Source organism: Balaenoptera acutorostrata, chromosome 8 (assembly GCF_949987535.1).
Source record: "Balaenoptera acutorostrata chromosome 8, mBalAcu1.1, whole genome shotgun sequence".
In the NCBI taxonomy this organism is placed as follows: Eukaryota; Metazoa; Chordata; class Mammalia; order Artiodactyla; family Balaenopteridae; genus Balaenoptera; species Balaenoptera acutorostrata.
The window spans coordinates 23,690,407-23,707,860 of NC_080071.1; the positions used below are offsets into that span (position 1 = coordinate 23,690,407).

Genomic DNA, 17,454 nt, shown 5'->3' on the forward strand with positions numbered 1-17,454 from the left:
GTGTGTGTGTGTGTGTGTGTGTGTGTGTGTGTGTGTTTCACAGAAAACAAATCCTGGCTGTTTTTTTCACAGCTTTATAAAAAAATTTGCAGCCCAGATGCACTTTTCTTTACATAATTGAATTTAAATCTCTCCAGATGTTTTACAGTTTGAGAGAGGCTGTCCCTGCAATGGAGAAGTATAGAGGTGTGTAGAACATCTGGGTAGGGCTTAGAAATGTCTCTGGGCCCCCTACCTGAGAACTTAAACACCATTCTCTAAATACATCCCTTCTTATGATGGGTGTTGATTAGTTAGCTCAGCGCTATTAAATAAGAAGCAATTTCTCCTTGATAGATTAAGAAGTCTTCTTGTCACTAAATTGTGTTCAGGATTGGAATCCAGGTAAAGAAAGGAGAAAAAGGTTCTTTGCGTCTATTTCTTAATCTTAGCCTTACATCAAAAGGCAATTTGTTTACTTTAAAAAAAAAATCTAGCAAATGGGGCCCTTAACTTTGTAGTGTCAAGGGAGGAAGGGGACCCTTGCATTGACTTATATGTGACTTTAAAAATCTTTGTTTTCAATGGATGATATATGTCTTAGACTGCCCTGAGTTAAGCAATATTAGAAAAAATTCAATGTAAATAGTTTTCAACTCATTATCCACTCCACGCAAACTTTTTAAACTTAGAACACGTATGTACAGAAATGTGCACCAAATCATGTCTGTACAAGCTGGTAAACCTTTACAGAGTGAGCATACCTTGAACCAAAATATAGGGCATTACTATCACCCAGATGCCTCTGTGTCATTTCTCTCTTTGAAAGAAGAAAAAAAGAAATGTCTTCCTTTTATTGGATTCCATAAAAATGTCACCTGAATTTGTACCAATATAAATTGGGTCATGCAGGACATACACTTTTGTTCCTGGCTTCTTTCACTCAACAGTCTGTGAGATTCATCTGTGTTGTTGTGTTTAGTTCCTTTTAGTTGCTGAAAAGCAGCTGCTCATTACTTTTTAAATGGAGTTGTAGATTGTGGATAACACAATTCTATCATTTTAGACTTGAGAAGACCTGGAAATCATGCCCTCTCTCACAGAGGACCAACCTGGATAAATGAAAATGTGTTTGTAAAATATCAAAGCCTCACTCCTGAACCAATTTATCCTCTCTCTTATCTAACCTTTTTTTTTTTACTTTCAAGGATGATAGCTAATCATTATCTTTGATGTAACAGACTTAGGGATACTTAATAAATTGTCATCTTCTCTCCTCTTTGGTTGTTCCTTTTTTTAAAGGCGTTTTCCTCCATCCATTTAATCATTCACAATTTTTCTCCATTTCCTAGTTGATGGTTTCACAGCATTATTTAAAATCACTAACTTACTTTGCTTTCCAGACATCTATGCAGTTGGTTATAGAAACTCAAAGACTACATTTCCCATTTACCAGTTGAATGCAATTGAATGTAAGTTGGAGGGAGACCTAGTTTCAGATCCTGACCAGTCTTGGCAAATTACCTAACCTAAGAGCCTCCATTTCTTTACCTGAAGTGTAAGGTATGAACACCCACCTCTCAGGGTTGCTGTGCAGCTTCAGTGAGAATGCAGGTAAAACATTGCATGTTACATGTGCATTCCAGGGTAACCATCATTCATGACTAAAATCTTTCTTAAGCCATATCACATCTATTTATAGTCTCATAACTGATGTCATTCATCCTTAACAAAGCCCTTATAATTGTGAGTGACAACGGTCATGTTCCACAACTTTCCCAAATTGAGGGAGTAACCCTCACTCAGCAGAATGTAGGAGCCATTCCTAGGACTTCATAGCTGTCACCCTCGTCCAAGGTAAATGTACACCAAACTCCTCTACTTATCCTTGACTACAGGGGTGGCTTGCTTGTTTAGTTAGATGTTTACTCAGGGGTACATTTATCCCTCAGTTTGTCCATGTGTTTGATGAATTCTGAGTCCCAACTCATAGAAGGTGGTAGCACATATGTCAACTCTCTTTCTAAGTCTAAACATAATATCTTCACTAAAAATTCAGCCCAAGAATGAAAGATTCATCCCAGGACACTTTAAATCCTTTACACTTCACAACTTTAAAATATAAATGGAGGGAGAAAGAAATCGAATGACCTTTGAATTCACCTCCTAGTCACTCACCTGGTTGCTTCAATTTGATCTTCAACTTCAAATGTTCCCAGTCTTCTGTTGATTGCGTGCATGATCTTATCTCCTTGGTAACCACTTCCTCTGCCATCAAAGCTAGCTACTATAATGTTTTCTGTGCTTGCAAGGTAAGTAGCCCAGTTGAGTCTGAAGACAGCATCTGCTTTTTGACTACAGGGGCCTGCATATCTGTGAAAAAATCCCAAACTGTTAGCCTTTGTGGTTTTCCTGAAGCAAATGAGGAGCGCTTGCATTTCTATCCCCTGTGGACCGGAAGTGTACGTCTTCCTGATCACGAGCCTGAAATCGTGCCAGCCACCGGGGGTGTCCACAGTGGGTCCTCTAAAACTTGGCAACATGACTATAATGGCTGTGTGTTTCCTCCAAAGAGGCCCATCAGTTTTATCTTTGAAAACTGTTATCAAACACAGACTTCACAGGCCAACAGTTTCTAAGTCGTATATATCTTGGAGATCAAAGAAGTAAATATTCTAATAATTGGGATAGGGGAGTTGTGTTATGAAAAAACCATGAGGATGACAATAAATACAGCTTTGAATATATCTTTCTGACTGAGCTTACAAACATTCCTACACTACAAGTTTCCTTGGTTGGAGCTTCCTGAAGGACTTTGGCTGCTGTAGGATATGCACTGCACGTGCCGCAGTGCCCAGCACAGCGCTGCTGACTAAGGCTCCACAAGGCACTGTGGAATGGGCCAAAGTATGAACGAACACCATTCCTTAAAACTTCAGAGGAGAAAGAAATAGACTATATTGGAAGATGGGTATACTGTTTGGCATTCTATTTATTAACGAGTTTAACTCCCTCGTAGTTGCATTCTTCATATAGGCTATAACTTATCCATACACAGCTGTGTGTACAATCTCCATTAAGCCCTCTCATTTCCATTTGTTAACCAAGAGACACTCCCTACAGCTCATTGGATCTCATGTAAATACGTCTTCTTTGCACCACCTACAGGACTCCTGGACCCAGATCTTCTCCGATAAGTCTTCCCTCCTCAGCCCGTCTCTCCCATTCATCTGCTCACTCTCTCCTCCACAGGACTGGACAAGGCCTGCTTGGACCACTTTGCTAACATTTTCCTCCCTTTCCTGAGGGATGGCAGTCAAAAGAACTTTAGTTTTAAACAAAATATTATATGACTTTAATTTTACACTAGATTTTGCAACATTCTAACTTTAAAAAGAAGAAGGCATTCATGAATTTCTTGGGCAAGTAAATATTTTTTAACATGTGAAATGCCTTGGTCCTTTCAATGGTCTTATATTTGGTAGAGTAATAGCTTCCCTTAATATTAACTATATATCAAGTAACCTAACCCTGTAAGATTAAACAACATCATTTTTAAAAATAGAAAACAAAGATTTAGACATATTCGAAAATGAAGAGGAAAATCACTGAAAAGAATGGGCACCAAATTTACCATATTTTTTTAACTTTCCTAATGAAGGGGAGATCTAGTCATTACTTACTGGGGAGTCCAAGAATATAAAAATATCACTTTTTTTTTTTTAAACAAATGCTTGTGTCAAAATATCACTCTTTTTTAAAGGTAAAGGATCCTTGTTATTTAGTATTGAGGCTAAGGCCCAAAGCAAGTGAGTGCTACTGTAGTCAAAACTTGACTAAATTAGTGTAATGAGAATCAAATAGCATATCTGGAAGTTTAAAATACCTCTTTCTCTTTCTTTGAGCTTTTATGTTTGGTTTACATGGAACTGTAAACACAGTGGAACAAGGCTGTGTCTGATGCTAGTATCTGTATCCCTTCTTTTTTTTTTTTTTGTTAGTAGCAACAGGAAAGTATCCCTGAGTTTTCAGTTTTCCTTTCTGTATAATGGGCCCAACAGAACTTACCACATCGGCTTGCTGTGTGGACAAAATAAGGCAAATTACCTAGCATGCAGCAGGCACCCAGCACTTTTGTTGGTTTGTTTTGTTTTGAATAAAGGAAATGAGGCAAGTTGGGACAGGAAGAGTGGCATTGTGGCATTATGTGTGAGGTCAGGGCAATTTTGGAAAGATTGAAGTAAAATATATTCCTAGTAATTATCAAAAATATTTTACAAAGATGCCATATTTAGACCTCACATGAGCTCATATTTACTGCTCAAAGACTTGTGATTTCAGAACTTTCTCTAGGACTTGGAGAAGTTTGAATTATAATGAATACTTTCCTGTATCACATCTTCTCTTCACCAAAAAGGGAATGGAAAATATCAGGCATATTTCAGGAACTAAAGAAAGAGAAACCTGACATTGGAATGAATTAAAGGCTACCAATGGGAGATGTTTGGGCAAACTTGGAGATAAGGAAACTGTGAAGACTGTTAATACCCATCTATTGCTTGTTAAAATGTCCGTGAAGTAAGGATGAACGTGGGGACTTGAGAATCTCTTTGGAATTCTCTTGGGGTTCGGGGGGGGGGGAATCAAAACAAACTCCATATGCCATTGTGATAGAAGAAGAGTGTCTACCTTCTCCATTAGAAAGATGGTAGAAAACACAGGTTTGGATTTGCGATTGCAGAATGGAAGAAGAAATATTAAAACTGCTCTACAATGATTCAGGAAGAGAGAAAGGATGCATTTGGCTCTATTTTTCAGTAAGCTGCACCGGGCAAAAGATGTACAATCATTAACTTCTAAATTATTCCCTTTTCTTGGATACTTACACATCTATTAGCAGAGGATATTTCTTGGATTTATCAAAATGAGGAGGCAAGATCATCTGATACCAGAATTCTAAACAAACAGAAAGGTTAATTAGTGAATTAAGAACACTTATTAGCACATGATTTCGGTTCCTTATCTTTGTCAGTGATAAGTAACATGTAGAGTTTAGCAATTTGTTAAATTAGAATAGAAAAAGAAACTGAACCGATTTGATTCAGCACGTTTTTCAGATATAAAAATATTCTCTTTCAGGTTAAAATACTAGTTTAAGTTTAAAACAATAAAGTTGTTTCTAATGGATCTATTAAATACATTGGTGCCTTGTAAAATAAAAGGGCATCTTAGAATTGCTGATGTTTTGTTTATATGATTCTGTTCTTTGGCATCTGATCTACTTATCTAGTTTGTTTATGGCTTATGTTCTAAGTTTTCCTCCAAAATGTTTTCCTCTTCTTGAATTTCTTTGAAGATGTTTAGGATTTTTAGTTGGCCTTAACTCTATCTTAAAATTCTGATTTAATAACATTTTTGTAATTCTTCTTGCCATCCCAGACCGTAAAGCTGAGTTCCCATTTTCAGCTCTGTGTTTCACAGAATGAAATCAGGTTTATGTGGGGCAAACTGTTCTGTACGATCTTGTGCAGGTCTGTTTAATTCTCTGTGCTTGATTTAACATCAGTTTAATAAAATTTGTTCCTAAATAATAAATCGGTTACCTTTGCTCCCAAATTCAGGCTAATTAGTTAGACTAATCTTTAAAAAAAAAAAAAAAAAAAAAAAGAGAGCGAGAGAAAGAGAGAGAAAGAAAGAGAGTTGTTTCATATTTTAATAAGATTATTTCCAGCTTCAGTAGATCTAACCTGTATGGAAAAAAATCTTTATCTCTAGAGCTGTTCTTCCTTATGTTTATCTTTCTTTTGTTTTTTATTATAACTATTTTAGTTGAGGAAAAAATAAAAGTTTAAGAGTAAAATCTTTATGTAGATAGATTTTTCTTCAATTTGTATTTTGCTGGTTATTTTATGCCTTCTGATTAAATGTGCTTATGAGAACAAAAGTTTTAATCTTTATTATATTTGAGTAGAATGTCAAACTATCAGTTGATAATGATGTTTTTAATAAATATGCCAAAGTCAGCACTTGATCTCCCCTTTGTTTGAATCAGCACTAGTTGATTGTGAGTGTTGCACTTCCTATCTTTTCGAAGATGCACAGTCTCTCCTTTGGGGGGTGGGGCGTGTCACATCCTAATATTTAATATGTCACATCTTAATATTCAACACCTTCTGTACCAGGCGGTCCAGATAGCTCTCCAGGACTCTCTCCAGAACTCTAAGCGCTTGCCAGTCAAGCCAGATTCAAGGTCCAGCAGCATTGGCATCACATAGGAGCTTATTACAAACTTAGAATCCTGGGCCTACCCTGACTTGCTGGCTCCAAATATGCATGTTAATAAGGTCCCAGGTGATCCATAAGCACCTGCAGTTTCAGTAGCACTGCTCTAAGCTCTTCTTCAAAAGTACCCTCTACTCTCCATGCTTTTCCTGCCATTTAAAATTGGATGACCTGAGTTTCTTCCATTATTATCCTATATTTTAAAAAGAATCTAAAATAAATCAATCCTGATGGATTCCCCCTCCCTTATGAGTTGTTAGGCCTTAATAGAAAAGGCAAGCAAACAAATAAAAATGACAACAACAAAATTACAAGATTTCCTACTCAAAGAAACCCCTTGTTCTTAGTCGTCCCTGAACATAATCCATGATCAGGCCACCAGGCCAGGGCCTATCATGGGGAGGAGGTTAGGAAAAATTCAAGATTTCTGTCCTGAGACTGAAGTTTCAACATTTTATAGCCAACCCTATTTTTTTAATACAAGTTATTTTAAATCTGTTTGGGTTAAAGGTAAAATATATTAGGATATCATTAAGTTAAAAACACAATTAATACTTAATAGTAGAATAGAGTTACTAATGGGATGAGACTGAACTAGCAATAATGCATTTTCTCCAAATATTTTCCTCTTGATATATGTTATATAGAATGGTACTGTATTTTTAAATTTAAAAAAATGTAAAACTAGTGGTTCTTGTGACAGAACATTTCATGGAAAAATAACCTTATGTTAGATTTACATATAAAATAAAATACATATTGTCAGATAAACTTATACTTAGTTATATTTTTACTGGTGTTTCCATGAAAAGTTATGTTCCAACAGAAATTTAACTTACTTGTTTTGTGCAAATAAATGAAGTCCAGTTTTTTTGAGGGCATCTGGACATCCTGCAGCATTTTATCCAAAGCTGAATTGTCTTCCAGGACTCTCAGTTCTAAACAAATAATTGAGACAGCAGTCATTTGTTACAACGTGAAGAATCTGGATTGTGCAAAGCAATAACAAACAAGTGGGCGATTCACTGATGGGACTACACGGACTTCAGGTTATAAGCCTTGTGTTCAAGTCATTGTTAAGACACTCTAAAGCCAAAGAAAATCCCATTGTGCTAAGTGCATGTTGCTTCTATTCACACACACTTTCCTGAAAAGCAAATGAGGGTGAAATATGAGAAAGTACCTTTATCATTGCTGTTGCTATGCAGAGTATAGAGGGGCAGACCAGGGCCTGTTAACATAATAAGGGAAAAATATATTTTAGAGTTTTGTTTTTTTTTAAAGAAGATAACATACTTTTCAAAAATAGCGTTTGTTACCATTTAACTTTGATACAATTTTGACACCATTTAGCTTTGATAGAATGAATATCACACTGGATAAGAAGCTTACTAAGTGTTAGCTGATTTCCCTTTTCCTTAACATGCACGCAATTTGAGTGTAAGAAGTATTACCGAAGAGGCACAGGGCTCTGGAGAATGAAACAGAAAATGCACCTCTGACCCTGCTGGGCGCCTTGTGCACATTACTATGCCTGAGTCCAATTTCCTCATCTGTGGACTAAGCCATCCAGACCCAACGAGAGCCGCTATCCTTCCCAACTCTAACACCGAGGTCCAGCGAGTACCACAACCTCTCTCAGGCCCCGCCCCCTTAGGGTGGAGCTCCAGAGCCAGGTTCCCCGGCCCCCAAAGGGCAGATTTCCCTCCGCTGCTGCCCCCACTGCGGAGTCCTGGACCAGGCAGCACATCTGCACTGTGCCCGACTTGGATAAGCAATTCCTTCCTGGCACGCGAAAAGTGTTTTTTCTCACACAGTCATATCTTCACTATTTATCCCAACTGTGGTAGTTGCAGAGTGGAAGGTAATGTATAGAAAAAGCTATCTCGTGAGCTATTTAATTTTGATACATTTGGATCATGATATTAATTTTTACATTTGATCAGCACCACTGTGGAGGCATTAGAGGGACCTGGGTTTGAATCCCTGGCTTTCCTGCTTTGTGACGTAAGATAGCATATCTATGCTTCAATCTCCTCACATGTACAATGAGGATAATAATATCTGCATTATAGAGTTTTCTTTTTAAAGGATCAACAAGATCATGAATACAAAACTTGAGCACAGTACCTAGTATATATAAAACAGGTGCCCAAGAAATGGTGACTGGAAACAGCCATAGTAAAGAACTACAAAGAAAATATGATATTAAAGAAAATGTGCCAGTAAAAATAAAGGTTCAGGTAAATGGTTTGGAGACCTCTTTTTGGCGATTCACAGTTCTTTTTCAGAATATCCAGACTTTTTCTCTCATTTTGAGAAGTAATCTAGCTCAGTGTTAATGGCAGAGGCCTGTGTCTGAATCCCATTGTGCCTCTTATTAGCTGCGTGACCTGTGAAATCACATTGTCTCTCCTTGTCCAGATTTCTTCACTATAAGTGATATTCACTTATAAGTGATATCACTTATAAGTGATATTCACTATAAGTGAAATATTATAAATAAAGAAAACAATAATAACAATAGCAACAGAAGATGAAGCTGTGAGCAGATTGAGTCACAGGCACCACCTACATACATTTTTCTCATTTCAAGGGGCAAGTGCATAAAATTATAATTTGTGTTAAAAAATGCACAGCATGTTTGTGTATAAGGATGAAGTGCCTCTGTCATACATAAGCTCTGGGATGTGCTTTCAGTCTAAAGCAAGCCTCTTGGTTAGAAGGGGAAGGAGAGATGGTTAGCTCACCACTTATACATGAGTGAAGGGAATAGGACTTACATGATCTCAAGAACTCAGATTCAATAGGAGAGAACTGAGCAGGGCAGAAACTGGGCACTGCAAGGAAGGCTTCAGGGATGGAGACACTGAGCCAGGAGGGTGGTAAGAAGGTTGTCCAGAGAGGGTAGGGGATGCAGGGAGCTACTCGAGAGGGATTTTGGGGGTACCCCTCTGCTCTCCCTCCCTGTCCTTGGTTCATACTTACCAGAACATCTCAGCTGATAGTACTTCGCCTCTTTACTAAATGATACAGAGTAGTACTGACACCTTTCTGGATTCAGCTCACAACTAAGGCACGTCACTTTTGTGTGGTAATTAAGTTGGATTCTGTAAAACCAATGGTGGAAGTTAAGTACTTGATGAAAGGAAAAATGAAAGAAGGAATTGAATAATGCCGTATTCTAGTTTCAAAGATATCAGAATGCCAAAGCAATACTCAGAAACTTTTAAAATGTGAAAAAAAATGCATGAATTAATTCATAATAACCTCAAACCTCCCGTTGTCTGGAAATATCACAAAGCATCTAATAAAGTCATGCTCTTTTGTTGACATGTGGGTTGGTTTATCGAGGAATAAAAGCATTCGATAGTAGTTCCAATTTAATATATTAGGACTAGGCAAAAAATAAAAATAAAAAATAAAAACACAAGAGCCAGAAATTGTTCATTAGCTAAAAGGTCAAGTCCACAACTCGATAAAACTCTTACTTATAAAGATTTCTTCCACCTGGCATTCCTTTATGTTCATTACTAATGTAGTATCTGGGAAGAAAACAAATGAAATATATTAATTCTCTTTTTAAGAAAAGGTCAAGTACACTCCATTTAGTTCAACACCAAGCACTAGTGTTCACACAAGTGCATGTGCATTATTGCTTGCCCTTCTTTTATCATTCTTCCCTGCCCCCTCATCCTCAGAAACCATTTGTCCCCCATCATCTCTAAATAGGGGATTCTTTTTTTAACAGACTAAAATATCTGAATATGGGGATTACTCCCTTAATTAGAGTGACAAGGAAAAACTCAAAGAAATTCTTCTTTCAGAATAATATGACTGGACAACTAGTCTGAAGTTGACACCCCATTTATCTACACTGTTTTCCATATTTTCTGTTTCATAACACAAACCACTGGGCGGCAGGAGCCCCACCCTCCTAAGAGTGGCAGAGCCACTTCTAAACAGGACCTTCAAAAACTGCTTTGAGCAATGGCAAAACTCCTCCGTGGTGAAACTAATAAAGAATTATAAAAAGTGCCTAAGATGCTAATGAAAAACAACACTCCCTATCCCATCAATTCATGTGTGGTAGTTGACAGCCTCTGAAAAGCTTTCCATTCGCCAAAGAGTAAGGCCGAGACATGGACAAATACAATAGCCTCTCCAAGCCTTCCAAAAATCCAGTATCCGTTGAAATTTAACAAAATGCCCCTGAACGCTAGTTCAGTGTTCCAAGACGTTTAAGAAAAAGAGGCTCCAGCTCTTCTAATGCAAAGCAGGTAAGAGCAAGAGGTAGAGCTGCTTGGTGGCATGGTATCAAGTCTGCTGAGCATATGTGAAAATCATTAAGGCTTCCGTATGTTAAAAAGAAAAAAGTCCTGAACACATTCCAAATAGACTACTCTTTATTTGTAGAAGATTTTTCCTTATTTCTGGGCAACGAATGGCATGATTATGACAAATATATTGATATACTACCGATTATTAGAATACTTACAGGTAATCACTGGTAAGAGCTTCTATCCCAATGACCTCCCAGGCTCCTTTTGTAATAAATGTGCAATTCTGATGGGATTTAAAAAAAAAAAGAGGTTTATTAGACTCTCTCTCTCATCAAAGTTAAGGGGAGGATTAAATCATTTACATCAGGAATTGGGATAATCTCGGTTCTTTCCCCCATCCTACCTTACTGCAGATACCACTGGGGTATTTGAATTAGTCTGATTATTGGTACATAGTGATCGACTTTACCAAATGATTTCCACTTCAAGTTAGTTTCAAAAAAAGGAGATCAACCCGAAATAAATTATTTAAAAATACTCACTCTCTTATCTGTTTGGAAGTGACAAATGTGTTTGTAGCCCTCTTCGTTGCTGATGATCTTGTAGAAGCTATTCCCGTCAGAGGTAAAATGAGGTTCTGCAGGCCTAAACTAGAAAATAATAGGAACCATGAAACATGTTAAAGCACATTAGCCTCATCTCAGTACAACTTTAGCTTCAGAAAGTCCTCCCAACACCTATGCTCAAAACCCATATTTCATTTACTTGCCGATTGCAATCAGAGGGTCTCAATAGAAAATTCTCCTCCTAGAAAATGCAGACAAAAGATCTAACTCCTAAGGAATTTTTGGTGGGGAGTAAATGAAAGAATAAACATGAAGAGGCTTACACAGGACACTCAGCACATAGCAGTGGTTATTGTTACCCTTAGGCATCTTCTGTCTATGGAGAATAACGCTATGGTGTCTTGATATAAGCGTGAGAAAATTAGCATTAGCCTTTCAGTTCTAAGAAGTCAATTTCCTCGATGTCACAACGTGCTCTCTTGAAACAGACTAATATTATTTTTGACTGTTTCTAGTTGGAGGTGGTTTGTAATTTGAGGGATTTCCCCCTCCCCCCTGTTTCTTATACATAATTTTTTTGAAAGTCAGACTTAGAAACTCTTTAATCATTTCTGGACTAGATACCATAAGGAATGTCTGTCGTATATTTCATAAGGAAACATTCATATAGCTATCGTCTCTATTATAAGCCTTTCCATTTTGCTAAATAGGATCAACAATTTACCCAAAAAAAAATAGTTGTATGGAAATATAGAACAAAATTTCCATTTTTTACAGTTCGATAAAAGATAGTTCTCAGAACATAATGTCGTTTAAGCAGAAGGGGTTCTATCCCAGCCTGAAAGGAATATATCTCTTTACGACTTCGATTTCCTTACTACATTTGAGAGCAGGTAGGAGATGGTCTTTTAAAACTGTTGGTTCACTTCACTCTCGCTGTTTCCTCGCTCATCAGCTCCCATTTTGGGAAGGAAGAAAAATGCTTCCCTCTTCTATTTAGTGATTCAAAACGAATGCATTTATGGAGCAAGCCGAGGCGTGCAGTACACTTGGTGTTCTCATTACAGAGCTCGGAAACACATTCCCCTCTCTAGACCTGTGTTCACAGCCTTATCTTTTTAATACATTTCCCTGTTTCCCCTGGATGGAGTTGTGCCTAGTAGAAATGTGTGAAAAGTGGCATCTGTCTGGTTAAATACAGAGAGGAAAAAACATATTTTTTTCAAAGAGTCGTGAGGAAGTGTAGCATGTCTCTTGCCATGGAGGAAACCACTTTTCATGTTGGCAAACCTCTCCCCTCTGCCCAATCAACGCCTGAACAAAAAGGACGTGTGAATGCTAGGGGGCTCCGAGCCCAACTGGAAGGGGTCGCATTTCTGGACCAGGGGGCTGCACCTCTGTGTTCTGGAAGACGAGAAATCCTTACATTTTTTATGTCACTTTGTTTCCCTCTTAAAGGGGCTTAATAGAAGTGGTCGTACAAATTAGGGGCGATTCATTCTTCCTCTTTCACACGCCGTGCCATGATGGCTGCAGTGCCTTCGTCGGTTTGCTTCACGCCGCCAGCTTGTAGCAACGTGGCTGGTAAGTCTGCACAAGGTGTAGCGTGAGGCATGGGAAGTCACGGAGGGTCACGTGCTTCCTTGGAGAAAGTTCTGCATCCAGGGTATAGTAAAGTGTGAACCCACGTGTGTATGATTCCTCCAAAGAGAGGTGCATAGCGGGTGTGGTGTTGAGTGTCACTGCGTCCCTACTGGGGGTAGTCCTGTCCCCTACGTTTGTGCAGAGGCTGAGGGCGGAAACCGTGTTTTCTGCCGCCGAAGCGCCTAACTTCGAACCTGAGGTCAACGAGGACAATTGGTATCTTGGCTGCCTTTCAGCAACGGTTGCTTTTTAACTTTCCAGGAGCTAGAATTTGCCTAGAATATGTCTTTTGTTTTATCTGCTCTTCTCTTGAATTTTCACTCGTCCTTTTACTTTTTCCAACCAAGCATGTTGTATATTCTCTACAAAAAGACATCTCTACAGGGCGCATTAAAATATCACGTGAAAAAAGGTCAACTTCTGTCTCTATTAATAGCAAATAACATAGAGGCCTCGTTTGGTACTGCATATTAAATAGCTCTGAGTATCTGATCCATACGACAGAAAACCCCATAACTCTTACAACTTACTCTTCCAACCCAGCCAGTGGTACTCATTTCAATGTGTTGCCGTCCCTAGGGAGGGAAAAATACAGAGAGAAGTGAGATATGAATTCTACTCTTTAGCTGCAATTTGTGGCAATATAAGCAAGACTGTACTTGTAATAAAATAAATGAAAGCTATCTCCATTCACATACTTGTATTTATGATAGTACCTTTTACATAGCTACATTAGAACATTTACCTCTCTTGCCTAGAGCTCTGTCCTGGATGTGTAACTCATAAGCCGTCCTGCAAGCTCCTCCACATTTTCAATTCAGCAAGGACAGAAGTATCTTTCCCTTATCCCCACCAGCTTGTTCTTACTCCTTTGTTCTTCCCTGGGTTAGCGGCACCATCACCCAAGCCAGAGACCTGGGAATCACTCCAGACTCCTGGTCTTCTCACAGTAACCTCCTCAGCCCCTGTCTTCTAGTTCTTTGACTTCTCTTGTTCTTCTCCACCATTATTGCCTTAGTTTGTGTCCTGTCGGGTTTCCCAGGTCCATTGCCCTGACCTCCTGGTTGGAGACCCTGCTGCTCTGCTCTCCTTCCCGTCTGCCCTCCACCCTGCTCAACCCACAGCTGACCTCATCAGGCAACAGATAGTTCTATCTCATTATAATTCTTTCCTACTTAAAACCTTGAAATAGCTCTGAGTGTCTTACAAGGTAAGGTCAAACTACTCAGAACGGTGCCTGAGCCTTAGCATATATCTCAAACCTCAGTTCTCATCATCGTGCCTCTACCTCAACCCCTAGTCCAGTGTACCCCCGGATCCTGCAGGTTCCAAGCCCTTCACCCCAGATGCCTTTGCACAGCCTCTGCTCCTAGGGTCCACATGCCTTCATGCTGCCCCGAATATGACAACTTACCCCAGGCTGCTCTAGTCTCCTCCATGTCGTCTCCCATCCCCTTCTGCCTACCCCCCAGGCAGGTTGATTATCTTCTTTTGCCCTACATTTCCTTTGTACCTTGCTTATACACTTTTAGAGCACATTTTCTTGATACTGAGATGATTTAATTGGCAGGAAGCAAAGAGCTTGGTTTTTTAGTTTGGATTCTGGCTGTCATTGTGACCTAAGCAAACTCCTTAACCTTACTGAGCCTGTCTCCACAGTGTCTGGCTACTGTGAGTGTTCAAGAAATGGTAACTATTATTATTGATTTTCATAACAGTCTTCCCTACTAGAAAATAAACATTTTAGGGACAGGCATGCTGCCTAATTTTTTTTTTTTTCCCTCCAGAGCTATGCACAGAACTTGGAACAAAATAGGTATTCAATGATTGCTACATAAGTAATGAATGAGTGCATCAAGATACAGGGGCAGGCAGTGGGGGGCAGGATTTCTGAGGCAAGAATCTGCTGTGTGCCCAACCAGGGTGGAGCAGGGAGAAGAGGTGTGTGGGCACAGAGCCCATTACCAGAAAAGGGCTTGTAGAGCTGTCCTTGACATATGTCAGCAAGCCTCCCCCAGGCTCTACCCCTCCTGAGGCTGTTGGTCCCAATGGGGCTTTAATTTTGATCCACGGCCTATACCTTGTGGTCTCTGGGCTGGAAACACCCCCAGCACTTCAAGGTTGGATTAACACTTGCCTTTGCCTTAATGTTGCCATGCTCTCAGCGTGGAAGTTATCTATTTACTTTCTAAAGCTGTTTACTGCTGAAAGATAGTCACAGTGTGGTAATAGATTTGTGGCCTCTTGATATTTGTTTTGCTTCACGTATACTCGGCGAGTCACTTCCCATTTCCTGAAACATGTTTCCTTGACCTTGCGGCCCCTGGCTTTCTCGGACTTTGTGAATTTTGACATCAAATTCTATTTTCTGGCTTTCCAATCACCACCACCCTTTTCGCAAGTGATAGTCTCCATAACTAAAACAGTAAGACTAGTGAGAGTCGATGAGCTAGAAGTACCACCGGGTAATATCAAATTATCTAAAAGTCAGTCAAGACTTACTCACTGCCTCAGGGTCAGACACAGAGAAAGAATAGAAACTCAAGCTGTATTTCCTGATAACACTCTCCCTGTTTTCCTCCAGCCCTCAGATCACATGTAGCTTTGGAAGCAGAACATCCCGATTCAGCTTTACCACTGAGGAAATCCATCTTCCGGTGGACTCTTCGTAGTCACAGATATCCATGACTGAATAGTTCTGAATCCTCCGGATCCACTGCAAAGAAATCCTTTCTTCGGTTACCCATGTCACATCACACAAGTAGTAATCCCTGAAAGGAGGGAGGGAAGGAAGGACGGAGGGATGGAGGGAGGGGAGGGAAGGAGGGAAGGGAGGGAGGGGAGAGGGAGAATAACTATTTCCAGACCTTGGTACAAATAGACGTTCTGCTCAATGAAATCAATCTTAATAGGAATCCAGTTTTAAATAGTTGTTGAAGCCATTTAACACTGTAGTATTTTACCCTTTCTTAAAGCTTAAAGTGTAATTTAATTTTGAATGGAAATGCAAATATATCTGACAGGAAGAACAACAGCTAACATCCCACGGAGGTGTAACATACATGCCATGGCTCAGGACTTTGCAAGCCCACAACTGGCCTTTGGTGGTGCCAGGGTGTCAAGGGTGATATTTTCCCATCTCTTTTCTGCTGTCTGGAGGGGCCATTACAGGGAACCCAGGAACACTGGTTGAGATTTTATTCTTTTCTGGTAATTTGATATGTTTCTCTAAAACATTCTTCCTACTAGGGAGAAACTACAGTTGACCCTTTTCTCAACTTCATTTTCAAAGGGGAAAAAATGGACTCACATCTCTGCAAAGTTTGAAAACCAAATAATTATATCCTACAAATCTTTTCTCAAGTGTCAAAATATAAATCGTGTGAAGAAATTAAGGAAACTTTTGGTATTTTAACATAAATTTATATAAATAGAGATATCTCGAGCAGTACATCCTCGTCCAACAAAAACCTTTACCAGTGTTTGGAACTACATTTTGAGTGATAAGTGAGATGCATGGAATTCCTAATTTACCTTTCTGCTAGCCTCCCTAAATATTTGCTCTGGATAATTTATTTTATTTTATTTGCTCCCCACACCCTCGTGCGATTTTTGTGTGACTCTTCTTAAATCATTCCTGTCCAGTGTGTGATCAAAACCTTGCTCCCAGGGGCTTCCCTGGTGGTGCAGTGGTTACGAATCTGCCTGCCAATGCAGGGGACACGGGTTCGAGCCCTGGTCTGGGAAGATCCCACATGCCGCAGAGAAACTAGGCCCGTGAGCCACAATTACTGAGCCTGCGCGTCTGGAGCCTGTGCTCCACAACAAGAGAGGCCGCGATAATGAGAGGCCCACGCACCGCGATGAAGAGTGGCCCCCGCTTGCCACAACTAGAGAAAGCCCTCGCACAGAAACGAAGACCCAACAGAGCCAAAAATAAATAAATAAATAAATAAATAAAAATTAAAAAAAAAAAAAAAACCTTGCTCCCTTTGGTCAGAAGAATTCCAAAGGAAATTTTTCGTCCCACCCCTTCCCATCTGACCCTCTGGCCGTATCCGTTCACGCTAACATGCTCCTTTGCTCTTTCCTTCACGGGCTGTGCCCACCCCTCCTCTTGTCAAGGCTCTCCTTGCTTGACTGCAAACTCTCTGAGGCTGGGCCACAGCTGTCTGGTTCACAGGGTATCTCCAGGGCCTAGCAGACTACCTGGCACAAAGCAGGTGCTCACGAAAGTTCTGTGGAATGCAGCACTGAACAGAGGGGAAAGTCCTGACCCATCCTCGTGACCTAAGTAGCTCTGTTCTTCCTCAGAATTCACAGATCCCTTCCTGTCCCCACTCCCTTCACAGACACTAAATCAAACAACAAATATTTGTTGAGCGCATAGGATGGATCAGGTTCTGGATAAAGCACTTTAAGCCCCTCACCACTTCACTATCTCCCTTGGCGGGGCAGGACACTCACTGTGTTAATACACCCAGGGGTACCCGGGCCTCCAGGCTGTCTCCGCTGCAGGTGGCAGGCACTGAAAGAAGACCAGAACCCCTCACCGAGCAGCAAAGCACCACCTTCACACAAACAGGGACTCCTCTCCATTTCAGTCCTTTCTCTTGCTTATTAAGAACTGTACACTGGGCTTCCCTGGTGGCGCAGTGGCTGAGAATCTGCCTGCCAATGCAGGGGACACGGGTTCGAGC

At 40.0% G+C, this 17,454-nt stretch overlaps 1 protein-coding gene across 2 annotated transcripts in view; it reads right to left on the minus strand.

Annotated features, from left to right (window-relative positions):
- DPP4 (dipeptidyl peptidase 4) overlaps positions 1-17,454 on the minus strand; it is a 78,420-nt gene that overhangs the window by 16,860 nt on the left and 44,106 nt on the right. For both annotated transcript variants that reach the window (XM_057551402.1, XM_057551401.1), the window contains exons 11-20: positions 15,390-15,525; positions 13,285-13,329; positions 11,087-11,194; positions 10,760-10,827; positions 9,753-9,806; positions 9,250-9,371; positions 7,445-7,492; positions 7,101-7,199; positions 4,866-4,935; positions 2,158-2,352 (exon numbers count right to left, since the gene is read on the minus strand). In XM_057551402.1, the coding sequence (XP_057407385.1) occupies positions 2,158-2,352; positions 4,866-4,935; positions 7,101-7,199; positions 7,445-7,492; positions 9,250-9,371; positions 9,753-9,806; positions 10,760-10,827; positions 11,087-11,194; positions 13,285-13,329; positions 15,390-15,525 (945 nt within the window). The remainder of the gene's footprint in view (positions 1-2,157; positions 2,353-4,865; positions 4,936-7,100; positions 7,200-7,444; positions 7,493-9,249; positions 9,372-9,752; positions 9,807-10,759; positions 10,828-11,086; positions 11,195-13,284; positions 13,330-15,389; positions 15,526-17,454) is intronic.